Source organism: Megalobrama amblycephala, linkage group LG16 (genome assembly GCF_018812025.1).
Source record: "Megalobrama amblycephala isolate DHTTF-2021 linkage group LG16, ASM1881202v1, whole genome shotgun sequence".
NCBI classification, from domain to species: Eukaryota; Metazoa; Chordata; class Actinopteri; order Cypriniformes; family Xenocyprididae; genus Megalobrama; species Megalobrama amblycephala.
This window is the reverse complement of record NC_063059.1, coordinates 32,648,570-32,669,694: the sequence shown is the minus strand read 5'-3', so window position 1 is coordinate 32,669,694 and position 21,125 is coordinate 32,648,570. Positions and strand designations below refer to the sequence as shown.

General features: G+C 34.8%; 1 protein-coding gene across 2 annotated transcripts; it reads right to left on the bottom strand.

Annotated features, from left to right (window-relative positions):
* Nucleotides 1-5,647: 5,647 nt before the first annotated feature.
* Nucleotides 5,648-21,050, bottom strand: scn2b (sodium channel, voltage-gated, type II, beta). Of its 2 annotated transcripts, XR_007180390.1 has the most exons (6): nucleotides 20,817-21,050; nucleotides 11,520-11,686; nucleotides 11,183-11,393; nucleotides 10,248-10,443; nucleotides 10,095-10,162; nucleotides 5,648-7,995 (listed from the first exon to the last, which is right to left on the bottom strand). XR_007180390.1 is itself a non-coding variant. In XM_048160949.1 (5 exons), the coding sequence occupies exons 1-5, from the start codon at nucleotides 20,896-20,898 to the stop codon at nucleotides 7,965-7,967; spliced, it is 687 nt and encodes a 228-aa protein (XP_048016906.1). In that variant the 5' UTR covers nucleotides 20,899-21,050; the 3' UTR covers nucleotides 5,648-7,964. The 2 variants fall into 2 exon arrangements, 1 of the variants encoding a protein (XP_048016906.1); XM_048160949.1 differs by lacking the exon at nucleotides 10,095-10,162.
* Nucleotides 21,051-21,125: the final 75 nt, after the last annotated feature.

Here is a 21,125-nt window from a genome sequence, read left to right as displayed (position 1 = left end):
AAAAACTTCACAGACATTCTGGGGACACCTGAGACTTATATTTCTTATTAAAAGGGGCATAATAGGTCAGTCCCCTTTAAAATAAATACCTCTTGCTTTGATATTTTATATCTAATGGAATTATAAATCACCAAAAACTCACTGCACCAAACAGGATATTATGTAGGCCACAGTACAAAATGGAAAGAATTAGGCACTAAAAAAGGTCATGCTGTTCCCGAAACATTTGCTTTGGAGTTTTCCTCTTCTTTCACTCTTATAGTGTGCAGTTTTTCTTCTTCTTCTTTTTTTTTCCCCCCTGTTTTTGCCATTTTGGTTATCTAATGGAATGACAGTAGGTCATCCAGCTATTTCTCACCTACCACTGCATATTTGACATACTGTTATATGCATAGTAGGTAAGAGTACATCTTCTGAGTGTAGGTTGGTTTATAATAATATCTGGAAAAGATCAATTTCATATATTTTATATTTTTTTAATACATTTTAGTGTTTTTTTCTAGTTTTGATGACTGTGACTGTGAATCTTTAGGTCTGATCAGGAACATTTGAGGATGAACAGCGCCGTTGCTCGATGCAGATGTGACCACAAAGAGACAGCAGCTGTTTCACAGACATCTGATCTAAACAGAGACGTTTACACACACACACACACACACACACACACACACAGATATCTGACTGACAGAATGTCGTCCTGTGTGGGCCGTTGTGATTTATAGGATAGCACTTGATATCAACCCCCTGTGGTAACACACTTGTGTGCGCACACACACTTAGGACAATGTGACCTTGGGAGTCCATATCACAGCATATGTGTGTGTGCTTGTGTGAGGGTGGAGTTTCAGAGAGAGAGAGAGAGAGAGAGAGAGAGAGAGAGAGAGAGAGAGAGCAATTCCCATATTGCAATTTACTGTATAGAACCAGTAAGAGAGTGAAAGAGAGAAAGATTGGACAAGAGAGACCCACTCATAGTTGAAGAATGGAGGAAGGCATTAACAAGATGGAGTTTGGTGACACTTTGGAGCAAGAAACACTATCATTGGCTTCGGATTGAGAACAGCCATTCAATAGAAAAATGTTTTATTAATGTGACGTTAATATGGATGCATGGGTTTCACCTGGAAGTCACATACGGGACGTCACACGTCGAACTGTCCTATCAAACTAATGCTATGCAAGTACTGGAAAGCATCCTGGAGATGAAACGTTGTCAATGAAAAATAAACGCAATAGCGAAGATGCTGGACTCCCTGGACTGAACCAGTGAGGGGAGCATGATGTTGCAAAACTTCGCCAGACGGGAAAGGCAGAGAGGAATAGGGAGGGGTGGAGGAGGAGAGGTGTGGAGGACAGCAGGAGGAGGGAGTAAAGGAGCCGGAGAGGTAGCGAGTAAGAGAGTCTCTGCATTTCAAGTGCTTAACAGTGACCTTAGAATCTCCCTCAATGTGTTTCGCTCTCAGTCTGTCTCTCTTTCTCACTCTCTCTGCATTAAAGTACAATGCTGCATTTCTTCAGACCTTTAGCATCCCGGGAACAACTACAAGAACGTCTGCAGGAGGATGCAGCCCTCCCTACCTCTGTTTCTCTCTTCCTCCTTCCTTTTCTACAACTTTATGATGTGTGGAAGATAAACAGTGACTATGAGGCCTGAGTGCGGAGGAGAAGTTTGGACTTGTGGGCAGGACAAATTACACTTTCAAATTTAAGAGCGAAGACTTCTTGTTTGATGGTTCGTAACCGGGTAAGTTAAAGTCATTTTATCTTGCTGTACTGTGAATACATGCATCAAACTCTCTTCACTGATACAAATGTCTGTGTGAATGTGTTATTTCAGTGTATTTGACGTTATTATTTAATGCAGTGCTATAGAAAGTTGTGAATTTGTTTCCTTAAGGAACTATTTGATCTGAAATTTAAAAATGACTTTTGTTGGTGTAACTTCAGTGGCATTAAATAAATACAAATCAGTTAATTTAGATGTTACCGTATGAAGCACATCCTGACAGCACCTTTACCATTCTTTACACGTACAAAGAGTAACTCTTACAATTAATGGGGAAATTTAGCATGGTTATATTATGGTATAAATTATTAATATACAAACAATTACACTTGTACTGAAAGTTGAAGGTCAGAATTTGATGTGACAAAGCTTGTCTTGCAAAATATCAGTGTACAACATTATTTTGCATATTAAAACTCTCATCAAATAAGAGATTCAGTTGATATTATTATTCATTTCGTTTATTTAAAAATGTAATTTGGTATTGCGATTTGTTCATAACCAAAGTGAAAATGTGTCAAACTCATATTTACTGAAAGTACAAATTATTTGCAGGATTTGCTGTGCAATAAATAAATAAAATAAATAATAATAAAAAAAAAATGTGTCAAACAGAATTTGCTACAGTTTAAGTTTGATATAGAAAAGCCTTAAATGGTGTTCTTATACTTATTTCTGATCTTGATTAATTAACTTCATGCATCTTGATTAATTAAAAACTAACTGAAAGGGACAAAAAGAGAAATCGGATAAAACTACTTCGAAATAAATCGATAAAACGACATTAGTTCTTAAATATCACCAGCACAGATCCAAGTGTTCTTGAAACATTTCTAAATTTACTCTTGTGTGACTGGAGACATGTCGATGAGAAGTTGGAAAGAGTAACCCTTATGAAAATGATAGATACAATGGGAAGTTGGTGAGAAAAGAAACATGAAAATACCAAAATCTGGGTTGCACTTTATTTTACAATACGTGTACTTTCATGTACTTACAGTGTACTTACCTTGGAAAGTACTGGGTAAAACAAAGTAACTACATAGGTTAAGGTTAGGTTTAGGAATAGATACAGGGTTATTACCAAGTTATTACCCAGTTATTACTATAATAAGTACATGGGACTGTAAAATAAAGTGCTGCCAAAATCTGTACGCACATAATATTTTCCATTTTCCAAATATAACTCATAAGAGTCAGATTAAGTTACACGCCATGTAAGATTGGTCTTTGAGTTGGCAATTCTGGATTAAAATAAATAGTTATTCGAGTACAGAATTATACAAATAATTACTAAGAAAATGAGAAACAAGCACATGTGTCTATACCCAAAAGCTGACTAATTGCAGCAAGATCAAGTTGCTGAAGGGTTATTACATCAGATGTTTAAAAATTACATCTGTCTTGCTGACTCACTGTAGCGGCATTACATCTGTCTTGTTGTGATTTGTTTAAATAAAATATTTTTTTAAAAAAGAACTTTATTTATCTGGACCGGAGTACTGATCAACAGATGCACAACTCAAATAATACACGGCAGGTCTGTTGAACTGAATTTGTTGTCAGATTATGAGATTTTATTTTAAGTTCTCATGATGTTGCCTGGCTGAAATTGCCACTTTGATAAGTATCTACAATGTATATTTGCGTGCATGAGTCACCTTCACTTTTGCCTGTGCAGCAGTTTTCTCCAGCAGTAGCTAGTGTTGATCACACTGCAGAGCCGCTGCCCCCTCAACCCTCTCTGTCAGCTTCTCTATGTACAACCTATTTAAAAACACCTGCCCTGCCTACCTGCTCCAAATCTCCATGTAAAGCAAATTTTCAAGCGCTAACATTTGCTGAAAGTAGCTCAGTTGGCTGTAATAAACTAAAAAATAATCACTATTTTAATACAGTAATTACAATCATTTTAATTTGATGTTTCTTTTAAAGGAATGGGTCATCTTCATGTGCTTTCCCCAGAGGAAAGAAAGCCAAATGGGAATTTTCATAATTTTTTCATTTTCAGTGAAAATTCATATATTTTTAGTCAAAGAAACAGGAACAAAATGCTTTTTTGCCCTTTGTTTTTATTGAAAAAACAATCAGTGATGCAGCTCATAGTTATGATGCAGCGCAAGCATATGTATTTAAAGTAGGCCAGGGTTAGACCTTCAGAGAGATACTAAAACAGAGGCATGCATGATGGAAAAATGGGCAAAAATGGGTCCCCAAACCATCCCATCTAGCCTCACTGGACTACTGTTATTGATTATATCCATAGAAATGTTAGGTTTGTATGATCTTGATGTATAGGCAAATGCAATAAAGAAAACATCAAGGCAGTACAATCAACAATATGATATCATGGTTACATATTTGTGATATAATTTACCTTTCGTATAATATCAGGCTTCTGACAGTGCAAAATTATGTTTATTTATATCAGTACATATTGAATACTTGTAACCAAGTAACCAGGACATTGTTGTCTAATTCTAATAGAAGATAATCAGGGGTTTAGAGTCGTATTGCCTGGCGATGAAGGCAATTCAACCTATGAATGGCAACCATTAATGCACCAGCCATAAAATCACAGTCTGTATTTCACAAGCTGGTGTAATGTTAACTGCTGTGCAGCAAATCAAATTATGAGCTTAATGGTTTTGTTTTATCTTTTAGGAGTATTTTTGTGGTGCTCACATTATGCAGATATCTACACAAAAACACAGGGTGGTAAAAAAAACAAAAAAAACTGTATAATACACAATCTACATGTGCACATGAACAAAGCAACCAAGCGTCATTTTGTGTTAAATTATATTTAAATACATAGCAATAACAGTTAACAGTTATGATTACACAATATGTAAATCTCAATAGAACCTATTTTAGTGATTTAAACTGATTTAAACATGTTAAAATTAAAATAAAAAAATAATAAAAAATAAAAAGGAAAATAAAGAATACATTCCCTTACAACAAACTCTAGAGGTATCATGGAGCAAATTGTAGTGGTACCACAGCATGGATTGTATTTTTGGTAAATTTTTGTTAGTGAAGCAATATAACATGATCCATAAAATACAATATGATGTGGAAGTGTAAAATAATGCCTTTATCAGTGAAAAAAGGCAGCCTCAGCCAATCAGAAGGGCATTCAGTGAGTTAAAGAGTGCCCAAACATAAGCCAATTTATGTGTTGGCTTTGCCCTGCTAAGGGTGAGCCATCCTGGGCTCAAAATCACTGTGGCTCCAGGCTTTCGGCCTGTGCTGCATAAATGTTGTATTACAGCATGCGAACTGAGTAACTATACATAGTGAAGTAAAATAAGTACTACAATAGTTTAAACTGTTATGGTTTGTAGGCAAATACCGTACGGTATATATTGTATGAGTTTTTTATGCCAGAACAAAGAAGAACTGTTTATTAATGAGTTTATGCATGTAATGTTCTAACCTACATCTCTATTAACTGTTTCAATTTAAATACAGACTTTTCAACATCATTCAAAATTACAATATACATACATATATATATATATATATATATAAGATATATTTACTTTTATTGAATAGAACTATTTAAAACATACTCCTCACGTTTTCTGAACACAACACAAAATCATACTGTTATAATGTTGAGGCTATTCTTTGCAGAAATTGTTAATTTTAGCAGATGGTATGTAGGGGACCTGCCCCTTCCCTACATAATCTACTACACAGTCCACAGTCTGCTACTACGAATCCACTGAAAGTGAGTTCACAATCACTGTGTGGTTCACAATCAAAATGGATTCCCAACATGGAAAGAGATTTTTTTGAAACTGAACTAAATATCTGTTTTTGGTTTTGTTCTTTTTTTTTTTTTCTTTTGGGAAACGGTTCAGTGACTTATGTCATATACAATTCAGTGATATGTCATATACAATTTTATCTTTCCATGAAAGGTTTAATATTCTTTTATATTTGACACATTCAGTCTTAATCCAGTATGTTTCACTTGCACTCTTGAACAAGCTTAATTCTCAATTTCAATTCCTCTTTCAGATTATAAAATTAGCTGTGAAATTTGATTATCAGGTTAAAAATGAAGTGTTCATAAATTCAGTACTGAGAAAAATTGTACTTGAACTATGTTCAAGAAGATAATCATGTAAAATTATTTCACACATTCCAAATAACACACCACAACATACATGTCAAACACAATAATATCAACAATCGAATTTGTTTTTGGTTTTTATCAATAAATACAAGTATCGTGATAAATGATGACGTTTGTGTGTGAAAGCAGTGTTTTGTAAACGGCATTTTCCATAAATAGGGTAAAAAAGTGAATGAATTTCCAAAAATGTATTTTTATGGCAAATTTGCCATAGATTTAGCTGTTGCTGCATATTTGTTTAATTTTTTTATTCTAATCATAATTTTAGTAGAAAGGGTCCAATTTAACTTCTTTTTGGGCCTCACAAAGAATCTTACTTTTTTGTAATGGGGAAAATAAGTGAATTAATTTAATTAAGACAAATTTTTACTATGAGCAGAATATTAAAATCTTCAATGTCCATATTTTAAAATTACGACACTCTTCTATGATTTTAAGGTTAAGTCCTTTGCAGTGGAGCAGGCTAAAATTACCATTTTAGTTCGTTTTCTGTTTCTAATACACTGTAAACCATAATGCTCAAAATAACTAACTGTTTTGAGTAGGGTAATCTTGTATTAAACAAATTAGTTCAATAAAATTAAAACTTTTTATAAGTTTTGCCAACTTATTCAGGTTTATACAGTGTATCTCATAACAAAAATAATATGGGATTTGTGCCTCTAAAGGCTGTGACCCACCAAGCAGATGTGAAAAAAAAAAATAGCAACGACGAAAGGCAACTGTGTTATCGCCTCACATCGGCTGCATTTCGGCAAAAAAGGCTGGGCTTGAACACACCACAAAGGCTACAGGCGACTGTCAACTAGCACATGCGTTCTGCGTCAGCGTGTAAGAAAATGGCCGTGTATATCAACAGGTATCAATAGTCTATATTCGTCATCCAAAAAGGGAAACCGAAACTAGGGCTGCAGATATAGAATACCATTTTAAATATCAATCACGCTGATCGCTCTCTTCATTCCAGGTGGCGCATGTTGTTATGAAAATATTTGTGCATTGGAATGGTGACGTTAAATTAGAACAGCCATCTTTTGTTTTTATTCTCGTTCGCTAAACTGAACAGCCAATCAGAGTTCTCTCTCTCACCAATGGCGCAGAAGCTGACGGACACTGATTTAACATGCTCAATCGGCCAAAATCCCCCCGACAAAGTCCAACTAGTGCAGATGGTGTGGAACACACTGCAAAAACTGGGCCGCCCGACGTTGGCCGATGGCCGACCATCGGCTTTTTGTGTCAGGGCCTAAATGCTTTTAAAAAGTCATGGGACACCAATATATAACCTATTCATGGAATGTGCCAGATGCTTGTGCAAAGTGATGATTTGTTTTGTGCAATTTGTGTGTAAAATGTATAAGAAAATTGTCATGCAATGATTGTACATGTTTTGGAGGTGTACTATAAACTAGCAAATTATATATTTTTAACACTAATGGATAGTCATGGTCCTGCCATTTGGGTAGGTTCAAGGTATCACTGCTAAATATTCTGCTCTTCTACAAACTGGATTGTAAGAACAGCACAAACCTTAGACCCAATTGGAGCAAACTGGCACAAAGAGAAGGCACACACAAACACACACACATCATGTTTCTGCATCCACTTAAAGAGGACGTTGAGGGCAGTGATTTCTCAAGAAACTGTCAAAACGTATAAACACTGTAAGGGTAAAAACACTTTGGCAGTTTTGTATCAATTAAAACTCTCACCTTTAGAAAATTCTTAGCAGAAATATTGGATGGCTAATATTAATAGTGCTAATAGTGGCAGTAGTTGAAGAAAAAAGACATTACTGACTTCGAAAAAAGGGTGGACCAAATAAACAGTTCTGTAGGATGCTGTTATCACCTTAACCTGCCATAATGAGTGGAAGAGGCAGTATAAAACCCTTTGTGATTTCTCACCAGTGACTGGACATCATGGCACAGTGGCAGGGATCTTCCTAACATGACATGTTTGGTCGCTACACGATAAAACTGGGGAATGTTGAATGAGACCATTACAGGACGAAGAGTCAAACGAGTTTTACATATCTTCAGGTAGGAGGCATAAATTTCTGAAAAGTAAAAGAAACACAATGAAGAGAAATGTGAGAATATAATATTAACAGTGTATTTAATCATTTTTCTTGTGGTTACTTTGTAGAAAAAGATCCCATTTAGCTGATATTATCAATTAATTGGTTTTAAAAGAGAGATTCAATGATTCATTTGCCAGAACCTCCAATAAAGTTTGTAATTTCTGTGAATCCTTTTGCAAAACACTTTGTTTCAATGAAGCAGTTCAAAATACTGATTCAGTAATTCACTTGCCTCATAACTTTTAAAATTGCTCAAAAATCTCATATATATATATATATATATATGAAGACTTCAGATGCAGAAGTCTCTAAGTGCTGTCTGAAATTTTTTTCTAAAATGATCATTTTTATCAAGCTCGTATGTTTAGGTTCAGTAATTTCACTTTAATGGCAATTAATAGGTCCTTTTCATTGCTATTAAAGTGCACTGTAAAACCGAACAATGAAATTAATTAAATTAAATGAGTTTGTTTCACTCAAATAATAATGAAAGTTCATTGTACTTAATAGAAAAAAGTTGCATGAACTCAAAATTTCATTGTAGTCAGCTGAACTTAATATGATTGAGAATATACTATTAACAGTGTATTTAAACATTTTTCTTGTGGTTATTTTGTAGAAAAAGATCCCATTTAGCTGATAGTTTCAATTAATTGGTTTTAAAAGATTCATGATTCAATGATTCATTTGCCAGAACCTCCAATAAGTTTGTAATTTCTGTGAATCCTTTTGCATAACACTTTGTTGAAGCAGTTCAAAATACAGTAATTCAGTAATTCACTTGCCTCATAACTTTTAAAATTGCTCAAAAATCTCATATATATATATATATATATATATATATATATATATATATATATATATATATATATATATATGAATATATGAAAACTTCAGATGCAAAAGTCTCTAAGTGCCATCTGAAATTTTCTTCTAAAATGATAATTTTTATCAAGCTCATGAACTCAAAATTTCATTGTAGTAAGCTGAACTTAATATGATTGAGTTGAGCTGCAGCAGATTTCTAATTCCCAGCATGCTTTGCGTCAGACCATATAAATAACTGTTGAAATTAAGTGTTATTTTGTTTGTTTTTGCACAAGATTAACATATGGAGATATAAGTTAATGTTTAATGTTGTGTTATGTTGGGATTCAGGGGGGTTCTGTTATGTTAGTTTTGTAGGGTTACCACTGTGGTGAAGAGCAGAGCCTGTGGTTAGGTTGAGGATGAGCTGCAAAACATTTAAGACCACATATGTTGTTTGATTACATATATGCAAGTATGTAATGACAGTCTCTCTGATAGTTATAATAGCATGTGTTATTTGCTATGTAACATTTAACCAAGATCTGAATGTGATGTTTATGTAAATTAACTGTATGTAATTAACATTATGATGAGTTGGGCAAGGGATGCTGGTGACGGGATTGTTAGTGAGAGACACACTGGCCTTGATCCGCTTCCATGGCTCTCAGCCCCACCCTACTTGTCACAAAATTTTTAAGTTCTACCAACTTTAAAATTTTTTTTTGAAAAATTTAAAAATTTGTTTTGAGGTAATAAGTTTCCTCAAATGTTTTGAATATTCTGAACTTATTGGGTTTTACAGTGTGAAATAACTGAACATAAACATACGAGCACTTAGAGGCTTTTGCATCTGAAGTCTTCATATATATAGTCACACTTAGTGATGAATCATTGGAAATTATTGTAAAACATTTCCTATTTTTCATTAGATTGTTGCAGTAGATTGAATTAACTTTGGTCAAACTGATGAGTCTGATCAAGAACAATAACCATTTTAAGTAATTTTAAAAGAAATACATTAATATTGAGCTGAAAAACAATGACATACATAAAACAACCACCACTAAACAGACACAACAGAACCCAACCAGATAAAGTAATACTACAAACAGACTGATAGAGAATAACATCCAGAGAATTCAGAATTCAACTCAAAAACTAGAAGGACAGACTGATGAAACAAAGATGGAAAGAGAACTTGAAAGGGCCACTGTCAACCACAGTCACATGACCACCAAGACACACTAGCTAGCAATCAGTTTTACCAGAACATGAAGGATTGAGCTCCACCATCGGTTAGGCCTCCAGGGCTAAGATGGCGTGTTAGGGCTGTCTGTTTCAGGATTCAAAGTAAGCAGTTTGTTTACTGAGAAGAAACACTCAAATACTGGGAAAGAAAAAAAGAACTAAATTCTTACTTTGTTGCTTCTTCTGTTCCTCCTTCTCCATCGACTTTGCCCTCTTCCTCCATCTTCTGCTCGTCTGAGATCAGCTCCTGGTTCTTATGTCTACGAATACACTTCACCACTACCATGGACAGAATGAGCAAAGCAAGAATGCCCCCCACAGATGCCCCGATGGCGACAGCAATGGTCGAATCCCTTGGTGGTGGCACTGGGCAGAGGAAGACAAAAAAAAATTAGAGATTCTAACAACAAACTTCACCAAGTAGCAGCATATTTCTTCAATGAAAAAGTGTATTCTGAAAAAAATGTGTGTAAAATATATTGTAATATGTTGCTTTCTGGGCCAAAATTGAGTAGTTACAGCTTCTACCTCCAGTGGCTAACTGGCCTATGCCAATCAGCCAAAATCTTAGTACAGGTTGCATTCTCAATGTTGCCATTAGGGGTGCTAGAGCAGACAGCAGTTATTAACGTATTCTATAGTTTTCTCTTTCAGGTTGACTACTGTCTTAGTGGAGCAAGAGTTTAAATCTTTCTGAGTGCTGCAGGGATGACATATTTTTTGTCAATAAAGTCAATGGGTTTTTAGTTAAATGCCTGAAATAAGGTCTGTGGTAAACACAAGCTCAAGATTTTTGTATTTAGGCTTCAAAATTATTATAAAGTTGTGTTCATTTGTGAAAATTATCATGATGTACATAATGTGTAAGAATCACAAACTTTTGTTGGTCAAGGAGCTTATTTTCTGCAATAATCCAAAAGCCAAAGGAAAAATGCAAACTTCTGGGCTGGTCTACAAAAATACATCATCACTGCAGTACTCTATTCTAGACTTAACAACACCTGCAATAAGGAAACCTAATTCATCATTGCCTGTCCTGAAGTAACCCTGGTTGAAGACCCAAAACTTCTGTCGTACAGCTTCTTAGCTCAAGCTGAAGTCTTACATTCAGTCAGGACGTTGAACTGGATGGTGCCGTGACCCTGAATGCGATCTGGAGGGTTGCGCACATAGCAATTGTAGATTCCATCATCTGTCAACTGCACATCTGAGATAGTGATGCTGAGGTCGTTCTTTTCCAGGTTTCCAGAAAACACGACCCGATCTCCAAATCGGGTTGACTTCAGGGGAGTTATCCTGTTCTTATAAGTCATGAACTTGGAAAAGAAGAAATTTTGGATGAAGGTACATTGAGAAAAGTGATGAAACTAAAGAATTGTGTTACATGTAAGGCATTGAAATTACAATATTTTGATGATATTTAACATTTTAAGTTCTCTCACCATCTCCTCTGTGCTGTTGAGTGTCTCCTGATAGGTCCAGTTCATGGCAAACTTGCTGGGGTCCAGCTTGTAGCATGAGGTGAACGCACAAGGGATTCTGACATTAGTGCCATTGAGAGCGTTGATCTGTTGTGGCACCAGCACATCCATGGAAGTCACTGGACAAGCTACGAGACATGTAAATACACACATGTATAATTCTAGCCATCTGATTTTCCTGCCATCTGATTGGTGCATTTTTTTTAAAACATAAAGTCATAAAAAACATAAAAATTAGAATTAGTAATTCATTTAAGTATAAGTTAAAATGTTATTGCCAACCAATGAAAAAGCTGTTTTTTAAACTTACAAAATGATTTGCATAGTAGTCTTATATAACTCCTGTTCACGGAAAAATGTTTTTCTAACACATTTCATAAAATGTCTATTTTTGACTCAAAACGGTAAGTGGGTGGCTCACCAACGAATCAAAACTACAGTAAAAACAGAATGATTTTTCAGGATGAATAGATAGTTCAAAAGAACAGTTTTTAATTGAAATATATTTTTGTAACAATGTAATTTTTAAAGTTAAATTGAAATGTTTCATTTAATGTATCCTTGATGAATAAAATATCTTTCAAAAACAAAAACTATATAACTGCAAAAAGTTTTTTATTTTTTTATTTTATGTAAATGTTTTAAATATTACAGTGGAGTCCAAGAACCCGAAGCCACATTAAAAAATAATTGAAAAAGATATTCAGAAATTGATATTTTCACACAGAAAAATGTATTCAATTTTAAAATTTGGACTTGTCTCATACTTTTGAAGCCCGGTAAATGTAAAATGTTTTAATATTTATATTAATATCCACGTTATTCCACTCTGGGAAATATCTGTTTACAAATCTTTAAAAGAATATTTTTCTAATGTTGGCAAGTTAAATGTCAGATAAAACCACATGAATTTCACATGTGCAAAACCACTTGTGGTCACATGTGAAACACTTTGCACAATGGAAACGTGGTTTTGGAACAGTTCCCATGCGAAATTCATAGACGCCTTTCCATCGTTGGGCAGAATGGTTCTAAGAATGTAAGGAACTGTTACAGTATCCACTTGAGCTTGGTTTGGCACGGCATGATTACAAACCGTTCTCGGACCAGAATTCTCAGCTAACTGTGTGGAACTGAACTGGCAGAATGCGTGTAGTGACGTCGGCATTCAGGATTGGTCTCTCGTCTGTTGCCTGGCTGCCGGTTTCTTTGTAGCTGGCCAAGCACATAATTTGAGCGAAGTTAACACAAGTAACAATGAAATAAAAAAAAAACCAAAGCAATGACTGACCCATTTGTATTACATTCCAAAGAGCTATAATCAGTCCCAGAGTGGAAAATTGAACCATGGCACGGAATGGAACGGTTAAGCAATGAGAATGTTTTGGCCCAAAGATGGAAAAGCGGCACATGTGATTACACGTGTAGAAAACGTGGCAAATTGATGTGGTTTTTACTTCTTTATTTCCATCTGTATTAAGCTTCCTCTTTAAGTGATATTATTTGTATTGTATCGCATAATGTCTATCAGGAAGGTTAATTTTCTCCACCTCTGCACCATTTCATCCCTCTGCAGTCAGGAGTTTTGTGTTTCTGGACAAGTTCCCACTGCTGCAGCAGTTATGCTTTATCGGCCCGGCTCTCTGCAGTAGTAGCAGCAACTTCGTCACACCCTCCCATCCCATCCCATCCCATCCTATCCCCACCCCCCTCAAAGTGCTGCAGTTTAGTCCGCCCCCCTCCCTCTAGAAAAATCAGGTGTCCTCACGGATAGAGAGCAAGAACTACAGCAGCTGTGTTCGGAAGAACACATACACACACAAACCTCATCTATACTAGCTTCAGTAACTATTATGATTTATAATGCGTTAATTTAAGAGTGCCTACAAGGCAACATTTGAACTATACAAGGATTCATTATATACATAGCGTTTTTCTGCTACAAATGATGCAGCACTGCATCATGTCACAGTATCCTATTTATGCCTTCAGCGCGGGCAGTAATATGCACACACAGAGACACACGCATGTTCAGCATAAATACACACACACACACACGCAGAGTCAGCACTCGGCCGGCCGTGTTACTCAATACCGGCACTACGTCAATGTCGTCCCCACCCACCCTTTTACTTTCATGTATATTTAGTCGGTTTCTCTCTGCGCTCTGTGCTACAGCAGAGACGCTTTAAAACTCCTTCGCATACCCCATGCAAATTTAATCACTGAATTCATGCACTTTCTTGACAAATCACTGAATAATAGTCTAATTTTTGTATAGTTAGAAAGCTACAATGAATCCTGAGTATCTGTAAACTCTCTTGCATGACTGTTTGGGTTTATATGAGCATGAAAATAAGGGATCTGACTACTGCTGATGTCTTCAGCCCACTCTTGGGGAACTGATTTGATGCTTATGTATCAATATTCACTGGTTCAGAGTGCTGTAGGCATAAAATACTGCAGTGTAGCTCTCTCTCTCTCACAGTCCCTGACAAACCCCATCACTACACCCTCCCTGTGCTGTCTGTGTCCTCTTTTTCCTGCTCTCAAGGTTATGGTTAAAGGAGAAATGTGGACAAGGTACATTTTGGAGCTGTATATGAATGCACAAACAAACAAACAAACAAACAAACAATAATAATGATAACAATATATATATATATATGTGTGTGTACTGTACACTGTATATATATATATATATATATATATATATATATATATATATATATATATATATATATATATATATATATATATATATATATATATATATAAAATTGGAACAATAATGGAACATCAGTTTTAAAAAGTGATTTTTTTCACTATTATTTACAAATGATTTGGATTTTCATAAAAGATTTTTGTTATAAGAGACAATAAAAACAACTTTGTGCATCAAAACCAAAAAAATGAACTTGATTTTCAAGTCAACAAATTTGCGAGAGCTGAATGTAACATTTCTGACAAGCCAAACATGTCAGTCTCTGAGTAACATGCCATTTGGGTCTGTGTATCTTTTGGTCATTCGTTTTTTGATTCTGCTGAGCTGAACTGCGGAAAAACTGATGACGGCACCTTTTAGTGTTTGGTTGACCAATCATAGGAAAGGGGTGTTTCATTCCCCCCCCACATGTTGAGATCAAATATTCAAGTTGTTTATAAACATGCGTAGGTTGCCGAATTTATGGACACACAGAAGAAAGCCTTGTCTAGGCTCTGCCTCGGTGGTTTGTGTCAAGCCATTCGTTAGTCTGGCTGTTTGATGAGAAAGAGATTAAATGTAGTTGCAATAAACGTGTTAAATCCATTGCAGCGAAGGACTATTATTCTGCTGCGCTGAACTGCGGAAGAACTGATGACGGCACAGTAATGTTTGGTTGACCAATCACCGGAAAGGGGTGTTTCATTCCCGCCCACATGTATTGATCAAATATTCAAGTTGTTTATTCATTTTCTACCCCTGAATGAAAAATGAAAAAGGTGCCATTTATTAATTTTCCGATTTCAATATTAAATCAAAAAACAAATGACCAAAAAATACAAGGACACATTTGTTTAAGCCTCAAAATAAATTTCACTCCATAAGTATAATGAACTTCACGAAAAGCATTTTGAAGGTCTCCAGCATGCTTTATAATTACCCAAAAATCAAACACAGTTCACCCCTTACGCACGTTATCATGTCCGTCAAAAACTGTCTGTCGGTTGGAATATTAGAAGTAAAAACATGGACATAACACACTCATGGGCCTCAATCACTTCACTGAATACTTGCCGGCTAAGACACAAATAAATATTACCTTATAGAGTTGTCAAAAGTACTGACTTCGTTACCAAGTTGGACTTCTACGTGCTTTAAAACGCTCCCGTGCGTTGATCATTCTAGCCAATCACAGACATATCCGATGAACGTGTAAACACAATGGATTCGAATTCGTAAACACAATCAGAAGTTTTTACGAATCCGCTCAACAGCGTCACATTTTTTAAATTTCAGTACCAACTTGGTACCGAAGTCCGTACTTTTGACAACTCTATTACCTTACGATCCATCTGTTTTCAAATTCACATAATTTGAATATCACAACATTGGTGTCTGTCAAAAAATAACGTGCACAATACACGGTAGAGAAGCAGAGGTTCAGCGAGTCACGCATTTCCTAGAAAACCCACACTACCGGATGTTTTGACTACGTTATTACTTTCCGAGAAAAGGGAAAAAATGGCGGCCTAAGAGGCTTCTACATGCTGTCTGTCAGAGATCATAACGTACATAATACATAACGCACGTGAGTATAAATTTGTTCTTCATTTGCTAAAACTTAATCAGAATGATCAGGGAACTGATACTTCTCACTGCATGCTAAAGAAAATAAACACCAATACAATCACCGGCTTAGTGAAATAATTTTCTATTCTTGACTGATTTTTTTTTTTTTAATCATCATTTTGGCAATAGATGAACTGTTAAATGTGTGATCTTGAGATGAGTCCCTGTAATCGTCCAATTTGACTCTCATATGCTGATGAAATTTATATTAAAAATTGACAGGTGGTTTTTAGAAAATGTAGTTATCTTCTCGGTTGTTTAAAAAATAAAGGCAATTATCAAAGTTTGATAAAATGTTGTTTAATTTTCCAATAAAAGATTATAAGTTATTACATGATTTGATACATTTAATTACCCCTTAGCAGATTTTGACTCATATAACAGATATTTCTGTAACATATATACGTTTTAAGTGTGCTGATATACAGTCTAACAGCACTGGGACATTTCATTATTTGTATCTCTCTGCACTCACTCATGATATTTCTTACAGTCACAGAAAGCCTCTCTTTTATTTCACATGTAAACAGTATAGGGTTGTTAAAAGCAATATTATGGCAACAAATCTGTTCAGACAGTTTGAATGCACCACATTTTTGTTTCTGTCTAATGACTGAAATGTTGTGGGCAAAACTTTAAACAAGGTATGTCTGCACACTAAATGAGAAGACATCTGTATTTCAGTGAGAAGCAGATCTTCACAAAGCTGTTAACCGCAATTGTTTTCACATAATCTACCATATGTCATACTCGGCTTACAGACAACTGTTACTTTTATTTTCAGGGACTTTTCACCCAAAAATGAATATTCGGTCATAATTTACTCACCCTCATGTCTTTATAAAACCGTATAATTAGCTTTTTTATTTCATAGACCACAAAAGGGAGGCATTTAGTAAAAGGGCTATTTTCCATACAAAGAAAGTGAATGGTGACCATAACTCTCAAGCAAAATCATCAGTGAATAACATCTTAAATTTTAGTCTGTTCCTCACAAAAAACCTTTTATGTTGCTTTTTTTTTTTTCTTTTTGGAGCTTGACAGCTCTTGGTACCATTTACTTTCATTGCATGAAGGGAGTCCATACAATATTTCATGGAAGAAAGAACATCCTATAGTTTTGAAATGAAATGAGTTTGAGTAAATGCTTTTTTATTTTTGGGTGAATTGTGCCTTTAAATTAAGGCTAACAACACTGTAGTAAATAAAACATAGAAACATCAACATTTATGCAATCTAAAATGATGTAATGAGTAACTAATATTATTCTTATAGGTAGATTAACTCCATCAGTTGTGAAGACGTTTTATATTTGCTATAGTTTATCTTTTTTTTAAGTTTGTATACACTGACACCGTGTAAAAGGTTGGGATTTGTACATTTTTATGTTTTTGAAATAAGTATCTTATGCTCAACAAGGATTTTGTAATTTGACCAAAATACAGTAACAAGTAATATTTATTTAATACAGTTTAAATCAACACTTTTCTATCTGAATATATTTTAAAATGTAATTTATTGCAGTGATGCAAAGCATCATTACTCCAGTCTTCAGTGTCACATGATCCTTCAGAAATGATTCTAATATGCTGATTTGCTGCTCCAGAAACATTTATTATTATTATCTATGTTGAAAAAAGTTGTGCTGCTTCTTATTTTTTGGGAACCGTGATACTTTTTTTTTTTCTATTCTTTGATGAATAGAATGTTTATTTGAAATAGCTTTTTTTTTTGTAACATTTGTAATTTTATGCAATTTATATCAATTTAATGCATAAAAATATTAATACTAGGGGTGTGACGAGATCTCGTGGCACGAGATCTCGCGAGACTAAACTGTGACGAGATTTCTCGTCGAGGCGAAAAGTAGTCTCGTGATGTTGCCATGACAGAGTGTTAGGATGATTAGGAAAGAATATGCCACCGCTACGTTTACATTATGCCTCCACTGTCGTTTTGCTTTGTATTTAAATAAAAAAAACATTTAATTCAGTTGGATAACGGTCGCCGCCGCTCCATATTTACAGAGTACGCGCGACCGTTGAAAGTGAAAGTAAACGCGCGCGCGCATTCAAACGTGATTTCAATACGACGCATTTTGAAAGCGGCTCACTGATGAATACAGATATTTCTCAATATGAAAGCTATTTTAGGCTGGGCAGTGTAGTTGTAACCATCTCTCAGCTCTGTATCAAAGAAAAATTTGGTCTTATTTGATCTTTGAATATTGAGAGAGTGCGATTATGGTTGCACTTATTGTAAAGTGTTACCATAAAAATGAATAACAGTTTTCTCTTCTTATTATTTACTAGTACAAACAATAAGGTTTCATTTGTTAACATTAGTTAATGCACTGTGAACTATCATGAACTAACAATGAATGACTATTTTTATCAACTAACAAAGATTAATAAATACTGTAGCAAATATATTGCTCGTTGTTAGTTGATGTTGGTTAATACATTAATGTTAATAAATGAGACCTTATTGTAAAGTGTTACCATTTTTATTTATACTGTTTTTATTTCTGTGATCAGATTGTGGAGAGGAGTTCAGTTAGGAGGTCTAAAGCTGTAGAAGCTCATAAATCATGTACAGTAAGATCTGAAGAGACTGAAATCATACAGAAGAGAAGTCAGTCAGTTGAGTTAGTGGCAAAACCTTTTACATTACTTGAGTATTGTTGTCTTTTACTGCATATGATAATTCAGTCTCAGAAAGTAGAACTGAAATGACATTCATTACAAAATGATTAGTTAAAACATTTCAAATACACCAGAATATTTTTTCTAGTCATGTATTTCGCCATCTTGTCTCGTCTCGTGAACTCAATCTCGAGTCTCATCTCGTCTCGTGAGATACTGGTCTCGTCACACCCCTAATTAATACCTTAAAAAAATTCTACTTTTGAACTGTAGTGTACCTTTATATAAAAGAAAAAGAAGAGGTTTCAATAGTGAAATTGAGTTCAATAGCTTTTGGGACAAGTGGAATAATTCAGTGTTTTTTTCAGAAAGCTGACTGAAATGCATTATTAACTTCAATCTCCTGAAGAATAGGATACCGCACAAATATTCCTACAATTCATAGCATTCATCTGTATACCTGAATGTGGTATTGATGTGCAAATAATTTTGCCAAGGGAAGTCAGTGAGGCAAAGTTCTCTAGATTAGAGGATGAAAGCTGAGAATATCCTGCATTAAAATTCATACATACAATAGCCCAAAATATATCTGGACACTTAAGCCACATTTATGAATGCTATTGCAATAAATAACAAAACATCAAACCAACTGATATTTTAAACTAATATTTAAATTGTCTTTTTATGGAGATTTGTAGTGTATATTTAGAAAATGTCTAATAATTTTTAACCACATTAAATCATTGAAAGACTGGAAGTAGGATCATTTTGGAGACAGTTCCACTAAACTATGTTTTATTATAATTCTAGCTCATGTTCATCTACTGTCACTGAAATGCTGCGTTTTACGCACTCTAGTGGCTTTCTAGAAGAACTGAATGGTATTCACATGAACTTCAATGCAACTTCCTCAGTCATATGTTTTAAGAAAATTCTTTTGGTGTGTGCAGCTCCTTTTTCTTTATGTTAAGCCAGTACAATGAACCGTAGTTCAGTAAAAATCTTTTAATTAATTAAAATTTGTGGACTATACCACATGGATTAAGCACAAAAAAGTAGGCCATCTGCCTGCTGTTGAAATAAATAATCCTCATGTAACTTTCAACTGCAGCAGTCTCATGAGGCCACAGCTGTAGCAGTAAACCTATTCACAAAATAACCAGAACATGGTTGTTTATGATTATTTATGATTTTCATTTTTTTTTTTTTTTTTTTTTTCATTTCATTACTGAATTGGTTTGCTCTGAAGCACTTTGTATAACATGTAAACATGAAATATTGATTAACTCCGTTAAGCCCCCCTTTCCTCAACCAGCAGTATTGTCTCAATATTTTCCCTATTTAACTGTCATTAGCCTATTATTGTTATTATTATGTAAAAGAGCTGCTCCTCTGTATGTCTTCAAATGTTAATGTTAAGGACAAAATCAAATGTGTCACACTTTCTTTCCCGCTCTCAAATTACTGTATTTTTTCCCTTTTTTTCTGTTTTCTCCTTTATATAGCCTGCATCTGCATTCAACAGCCAATGGGAAGCACAATGAAGTTCATTAACTTACATTTTAGACACAATATTGCAGGTTATTTTTTGCTCCGTCAACGAAAATGGTGCCGAATGAAGCCAAAGCGGAACTAGTTTTGTCTTCGAGTCAGCGTTTATTGAAGCATGAGTTAAAGATTCCATGACTCACTCATAAACACATTCACTTGTCGCCACCTACTGGTTCAAATAGGTAACCTGAGTTGCTGAAAAAATAAACAAACGGAGTGATACAAATAGTATTGGACTGTATATCATCAATGAACCGAACTAATAGTAGGCTATATAATGCTTAATAGGTCATTTAAAACGCAGAAATGCTCAATGTCATCAAAGCTGCGTCTGAAAAACCCAGAAGTGCTGTTTCCCATTGTTAAACATGAATGGGGGGAAACAAATAATAATTTAGCCATAATTTATGACCTGCTTTGCGTTTCATACTTAATCTGATCTAAATGCGCTCACAATGGCATCACGATAATGGGAATTTGAATACCTCAGTGTGATTGACAGATGATCTGCAATAATAATCACCGTCAAACGCTATGATGTAATAACATATACACCTGATTTTATTTGCATTCTTTCTTATAACGCATATTAGCCTATTAATAATATAGGCAGGGAAACCTGACTGTAATCACATCTGTTTGGCTGCTACATTGAAATCATTTAATTGCTAAATGATCATTTTAACAATGGGCTTTATTATTTCCATAGCAGAAGCTTTTTTTACTTACCCAAAAATATCACCAATGCAACACAGGATAATTTCAAAGCGGACGCCCACTGCGTTTTCCCAGAATGCAATAAAATGGACATTTTGGTCGCTGACAATATAACTTAACGGAAAATAGGTATTAAAAATGCGTTTGAGATCTATTTCTCCGTTTCAATCATATAAAAAACACGGGAATGTTTTTATTTTGTGCTATGATATGGCTGGCAGTGTCTGTAGCAGGAGCACTGGTTGATATTATGGTTGTGGTTTGCCATTTGTCTTAATTCAGGTTTTAAACGAACCACGTTGCAACGTTGTAGCTAATATT